This window comes from Rhineura floridana, chromosome 7 (assembly GCF_030035675.1).
Source record: "Rhineura floridana isolate rRhiFlo1 chromosome 7, rRhiFlo1.hap2, whole genome shotgun sequence".
Lineage (NCBI taxonomy): Eukaryota > Metazoa > Chordata > Lepidosauria > Squamata > Rhineuridae > Rhineura > Rhineura floridana.
In genome coordinates, this window is record NC_084486.1 from 20,810,073 (window position 1) to 20,817,198 (window position 7,126).

Consider the following 7,126-nt stretch of genomic DNA (forward strand, 5'->3'; position numbering starts at 1 on the left):
AGATGGGTCTCCCTTCCTTTCTTCTGCCTTTTGAAAGCCTTATAACTTGTAGATTTCTGTCTTGAAAACCAGCAAGTTCATATACATCGTATAGGATCTGGAAATGCACTCTGCACCCACTAAAACAATTGTAAGGGATGGCATCTTGCACTAACAGTGCAATGTTTTACATGTCCTCCCAGACACAAGTCTTATTGACATCAATGGGGCATACTCTCAGGTAAGTTGAATTGCAGCCTAAAACTGGAGAAATTGAAAATACTGTGCACTGCAACCAAGCAGCATGAAGTTAAGTTCAGTAGTACCAACATCTGTGGGGTGTGTCTATACAATTTTGTACGTGTTAAATTACACCTCATTCTGTAATGTTTTGCTTAGGCTATTACAGGAATGGCAATAGACAATCACTTGCTGGGACTGCGAGAGATGGCCCGTGAACATTTCAAGGAACTGCCAGACATGTTTACTGATGAAACATATTTGACAAGCAATCGATTTATTCTCTCCACCAGCCAGGTGAGTGAAATTCGTATTGGGATTAGACATAAAAAGAATCCCTATTATTCTCACAGTGACAGATGTTATGAATCAGTGACAACCTTTGACATATCTTGTGGAGGTTTAGTGACTCCAGCAGTTCTTCAAAGTGCCTTAGGTTCTCATCCCTTATATTTCTGACAATCCAAATTAATAACCAATGGCTATTAATTTGGATGGTAAAAAAACCCTGTGAAATGATGAGATCTAAGGAATGGGCAAGCAGTGATCCACAGACTAGATGCATTCCATAAATAAGAACCTAAGAAGAGCCCTGCTAGTTCAGACCAAAAGCCCATCTGGTCCAGCATCCTGTTCTCATGGTGGCCAACCATATGCCTGTTATAGGAAGCCCACAAGCAGGACATGAGCACAACAGCCCTCTCCCAACTCATGATCCCAAGCAACTGGTATTCAGAGACATACTGCCTCCAACAGTGGTTGTATTACACAGCCATCATGACTAGTAGTTATCAATAACTATCAGAACATTTTATCTACTCTCTAGTAGCCCACAGTTGCACTCATAAAGAAATTTAAATTGTTTTCAAAAACTTGTGTGCAACAGAAAGTCCATCGTTTGTTACACTGCTTGGACTACAAGATGCACACAAGAGGAATAGTCAGTGGCAGCTGCTTACCTTTAGGCTAAACAGAAGGGTCGTAGCCCAGTGATAGAACATCTGTTTTGCATGCAGAAGATCCCAGGTTCAATCCACAACAGGCAGGGCTGGGAGAGACTGTCTGTCTGAAACTCTGGAGAACCAGTCAGCGTAGAAAATACTGGGCTAGATGGACCAGTGGGTTTGCTTCCTGTGTTCCTGTGTTCCCCTCTGGTGACGTTTCATGTCTTCCAGTAGTAGTATAAGATGTTTTTTTTTCAAATGGGCATTTGGTGGCTATAAGTAGAGTTGAATAATGAGATATACGTTTGTTTTATTTAAAGCATTCATTTGCTAGCCTTCATTATATTAGATTTCAGGGTGGTGTACAATTTCAAAGCCGTACAACAACACAAAAACAAAAGATAAAAGCTGCCAATGAGCTTTAAGACAGATTAAAACTAAATCTGTTTAGATGTCTGGGGAAACAAGGAATGTTTTTGCCAGGCACCTAAGTGACTGTGGTGTTAGAGTGAGGCAAAGCTCTTTGGGCATGGCATAGTGTTACTCACCCCAAGCCCTAGGAATAAGTAGGCTATCAATCCTTCTGTATCTCATACACTCACTGTCTTCTAACCTACTGTACCTATGTGTATGAGTAAGCCTACAAGGAAAAAACAGATCAGATTTGGGAACAAGTAGGATAGAATGACCAATTACACCAAAGTCCATGGAACTCTGTGACAGCCACCACCCAGCTGCCCTGGGTCCCTGGCCACCTGGGGAAGGGAGATATAGCCACAAGAGAGTGTACACCCATCTTGTACCCTCCCTCTCACTGTTTGGGGTACTCACTGCCACCAGATAATGGATTAAATACTTTCCCAAGGCTTTCCCTTCTCAAACTGCCTCCAGATTTCCCTGGGTTCTCTCTAAAGCCACTTAAGGTAACCCGGTATAATGGTTTCAGGTGTGAGAGTGTTTAAAATAAGAAAAGGCCACACAGGCTTTATAAAACAAAGAGTTTACTAAAACAGAAAAAATGTGGCATTTAAGACATGCAACTATTATAGAGAAATGCAATAGCCAAAAATTACAGAACCCAGAATATTCTTTTGAAGCAAAAACAAATTAAAATGGTTCAAATGCAATCCACCTGCCCTAGTCTAAAATAGTCTCGGACTCACCACACCGTCAGGAGTTTCCTACACTTGAGTAGCAGCCCTTTGATTGCCTATCTCTCAGGCACCTTCTTATCACACTGAGATCTTCCTTGGTCTCAAGGATTTGTTATCTCAGAAGTCCTACCTTGAACTAAAAAATTCCAGAATGGCTACTATTTGATATAGACTCTCCTTATCAATCATATGACCCACTTAGTATGATTCAGCCAGCAGGAAGTATTGGTGCCCAGGGCACTGGCAGCAGGAAACAGTAATGCCTTTAATTTTCCCGTCCTCAGAACAGATGTCTCATATCTCACATATGCAATGGAGTTTTCAGTGCCTTGATATCTGAGCCTCAGGACAGGTCATATGAACAGGTAGGGCAGGTCATTGAGCAGGTTAACCCTATAATCCTCAATAAACAAACAAGTATGCATACCCATGCAAGATGGAGCAAGACACACAAGTGAGACATGCATTCCCATAATATACACAAGCAATTCAGGACAGTAAAGTCAAATTCCTTCACATCCCATTGGAGTTAAAAAAAAAGTGCCACTCTCTTGCTGGCTCTTTCCTACTCTCAAGAGCCTCATGGCTAGGGTTGCCAGGTTCAGGGCCTGAGACTGATCCTGTATCTTTAGGAAAAGAGAAAGTCAGCCAAGTGCAGGTGTTCTTGCAACACTATAATGGGAAAAACCACAAGGTGGAATTCTTCCTTTCCCATGCACAACTTTTAAAGATACAGAAGACCTCTTGGAGGCTGGGCCTGGCAACCAAGAGGTCTTCTGCATCTTTAAAAGTTGTGCAGGGGGAAGAGGGAATTCCATCTTGTGGTTTTTCCTATTACAGAGTTGCAAGAACACCTGCACTTGGCTGACTTTCTCTTCTCCTAAAGATACAGGATCAGTCTCAGGCCCTGAGCCTGGCAACCCTACTCATGGCTCATACATCAGTATTAATTATTATCAGTATTATCATTAAACAGAGTGCTTTTCAAAGTGCTGGATAGTCTCTTACCTCATTCATCTTCAAAACAATGCTGTCACTTAAATAGGCCATGTAAAATGTAATTCATTTTACAGATCAAGAATTGAAAAGACTCATTCAAAACCACTCCCACTAACTTCATGACAATAGGGATTTTATCCTAGGCAACAAACCCCTCAGCAGAAATTTTGGGGTTGAGAGAAACCAAATTTCATGGGCTCCTCCTAGACCTAAATTGCTAGCTGCATCCATCATACCCCCTCCCTCAGCTCCGTCTCCTTCTATTTCAGGCTCTGTAGGAAAGGAATCCCATAACAATTCCTGTCTGCTGGATCAAAGCCCCCAAGAACAGTAGGTGGGATTGTTCTACTTCCGTATGGCACAGAAAGAATGGGGAGTCATGTGGCTGGAACCCTTACAGATATTGACCTTAGGAATCACCCATGCCCCTGTTGTATTGCACTCAGGAGGACCAACTCCAAGATCCAAAATCCATTCTTTATAGAGTCTGATGTTACCAACTGATTAATGATCCAAGTCCTTCGTTTCTAAAATTGTGATTTCTATTTGTTTAATTTATAAATTCTTCAAGCCACAAAGCCCATCAGCATTTAATAATATCATATTTCTGTATACAAAGTAGCAACTTTAAAGACATAAGTTATGAAACTGATAACCCATTTGTATAAATTCTTCAAGCCACAAAGCCCATCAGCATTTAATAATAGCATGTTTCTGTACATACAGTAGCAATCTTAAAGACATAAGTTATGGACCTGATATAATCAATTTGTTAAAGCTATACATTAGATAGATAGATAGATAGATAGATAGATAGATAGATAGATAGATAGATAGATAGATAGATAGATAGAATTTTTCCACATCCATCTATCTATCTTAAAAGGGGACACTGCTAATGCAACGCAGAAACACGACTCTAATAAGTAATTTGATCTAGCTATGATGTCTATAGCTTTTCAGACACGACGGAGTATAACCAGAATACCACTACATAAATTCTCCAAGAAACTATCCGTGGGCAAAAAAGTGAATCTGAATAGTTTATGGCCTTCGGCTGTTGCACGGCAAATTTATCTGACAATTCCATGACTCTATTAGTGGGACTAATGGCCTGTCCTATGCCATTAAAAAAGCCAAATGCCAGTTTTGAAAGCCTGTGTACAACAAAGGCGGGGACGTATGGATTTTTTTAACAAATAATATCTTTGCTTTAGTAGGAAGCATTTTATCCCATTACAATGTTTTAAAATAAGCGAACTTTAATTGCAAGGGAGTGGGGTTCAGCTAATAGATACCATCAGATTATACTGATTTCCAAGCTTGTTCCTGACAATAAATTTTTGAGATTTATTTAAGCCCTCCCAGTAAACTGAATGAAATCTCAGTAGCTGTTGTGCATAAATAAGGACGCAATCTTTAATTACTAGTACAGTTCTAATTAAAAAGAAACAATGAGCACATCATACACATGTATAGATTGCACAATTTTTATAAAACCTAAGAACTGGTGGGTAGGACTGTTCTTAATAGTTCTATACCCACCATTTCATATTAATAAGAAAAATGTGTTATTTGTTTGTTTGTTTGCTTGCTTGCTTTTAAAGTATGCCCTGCCTAATTTTACATAAATGTTAAGTGCCTCACAATAAAGTAAAATAGTCAAATTGATCAAATTGTATTAGGCAGGATCCCTAGAATAATGAACTAGTTCCAGGAACCCACAAAGACATTAGATTTGTTCTTCCTAGAGCTGAAGCCACCCATTCCCATGGCATATGGCAAACTACTCTTCAAAGACAGGGGTTTCAAGAGCAGTTTGCAATATGGTCAGTGGTTCATATTAAAATAGTCAAAAATTCCACAGGGCTAGTCCATGCCTCTTGTGTCAGCCTCAACAGGTCTTCACATTCCATCCATTAAAATATACCAAGATAATGTGATTGTGTATATGAAACATTTTCAAGCAATGACCCCAATCCTGGAAAAATATTTTAATAAGTACTAAAATAAACAAAAATCTTTCCCTCTAATAGGAAACTTAGGTTTCCCCTGCCAATAGAAATGGGGACAGAACAGGAAGAATAGGAAACAAGAGGGAGGTTTTTGAATGTTTTGTGTGGAGAAGTATAAAACCTTTAAAAAAACACCAAAAGGGGTGAAATATACTTAAAAAACAAAAAACAGCCCAATGAGCACTGAGCATGCTCAGTGGCCTCTAGGAGCAACATAATATTGAGTCTCAGTTGGAGATGAAAACTGCAGGGGTGGGAGATTAAACTGACCTGCTTGAGCCCCTCATAACTTACAGTATCCTAGAAGTTATGGCTAGCTGGCTTACTGGAACCCTGAACAAGAGCACTTCTGCTTTGGGGGGCGCGGAGGGGGAGCATACACTGCAACATTATGTTGCAGGTCCCACTTGTGATTATTATTTTGTATTTCCTATTATCCTGGACCAAGAAGGCAAAATTGGGGCTATACGACTCTGTCTAAATCTTTACTGTCACTAAGTTATTTCAACAGCACTTCTTATTTTAATGTAGCTACATTTCTTTGTTCCTGGGCTTAGGTTCCAACCACCATGGGAATGTTCTGCTGCTATGGACCTGTGGTTCCTAATGGCTATGGTGCCTGCTATAATCCACAGCCAGAACATATATTATTCTGCATTTCAAGCTTTAAAGACTGTAAAGAGACGTCCTCCAGCAAATTTGCTAAAGCTGTGGGAGAAAGTCTCATGGATATGAAAGAGCTGTGCAACAAATGCAAGTTGCCTAAGACAAGCACCTCAACTGAACAAGAAGCACCTTCAACGTCTCAGCCTGGTCGTAAGCACTAACAGGCTCCATTCACACATAACACTGAGTCACAGTTTACTTCAACCATGGTTTGTTCAACAGGCAAGCAAACAAGCCACAGCTTGTTTCTCCAAAACTTGGTTAGGTTTCCAACTATTCTTGTCTCATGCCTCTGTAGCTTGGCGAGCGTCTGTGATGGGATGGCCAACCAAACCACGATCAAGCAAGGTCTTTGGGTTCAGACATAACACCAAACCATAGTTGAAATAAACCATGATTCATAAGCCTTAACCAAACCACTGTCAGTCTGCTGGGTTGGATCCGGACACTCAGACAAACCACACTTCGGTTAAATAAACCATGGCTTAGTGTTATGTGTGAACTAGGCCACTGTGCATGCAGTGTAATATTTTATTTCCTCTGTTTTGCTGCTGCTTCTTAAGGAAGAATGGTGTCTGCACAAAAGCAAATTATAAAGAGCCTATTTATTGCAGGGAGGAGATTCAATTTATCTTTAGCTATGGTTTCTACCAGTATTTATCAAGACGACAGCGCAAATTATCTAAAACGCTGACATTTCAGTTCTGCACAAAATGAATGCTAATTATCGATCTAAAATATAGTATAACTCATCTCAGTGCTTGCTTAGAAATATCCAGTTAACAGTAAGTAGTATTTTGTCAAAGGTTGTGGCTGAAGCGCAATATATCACCAAGGCATACTGCAATGCTCAAAATATTTCCTATGAAGGATTCCCAGTCAAGGATCCCGGCATGAGCTCCCTACTGTTTGTAGGGATGTGTGTTTGCCCTACATGCTTGATGTGTGAAGCAACTCTGAGCCACATGCCACTTGACCTCTCAGGAGACCATATGGTATTGTGGATAGACTTCTAGTCATGGACCCATTTCAGATCTCCCCTCAGTCATAGAACTTGCGGGGGTGACTCTGAGAGCCAATCACACACTCTCAACCTAACCTACCACAGATCCTTGGGTGAATAAAAAGG

At 40.4% G+C, this 7,126-nt stretch overlaps 1 protein-coding gene across 1 annotated transcript in view; it reads left to right on the forward strand.

Moving 5' to 3' along the window:
* CHAT (choline O-acetyltransferase) overlaps positions 1 to 6,158 on the forward strand; it is a 71,296-nt gene extending 65,138 nt beyond the window's left edge. Inside the window, exons 13-14 of the mRNA XM_061634320.1 lie at positions 379 to 516; positions 5,889 to 6,158. Coding sequence (XP_061490304.1) covers positions 379 to 516; positions 5,889 to 6,158 — 408 coding nt within the window. The remainder of the gene's footprint in view (positions 1 to 378; positions 517 to 5,888) is intronic.
* The last annotated feature ends 968 nt before the right edge of the window (positions 6,159 to 7,126 follow it).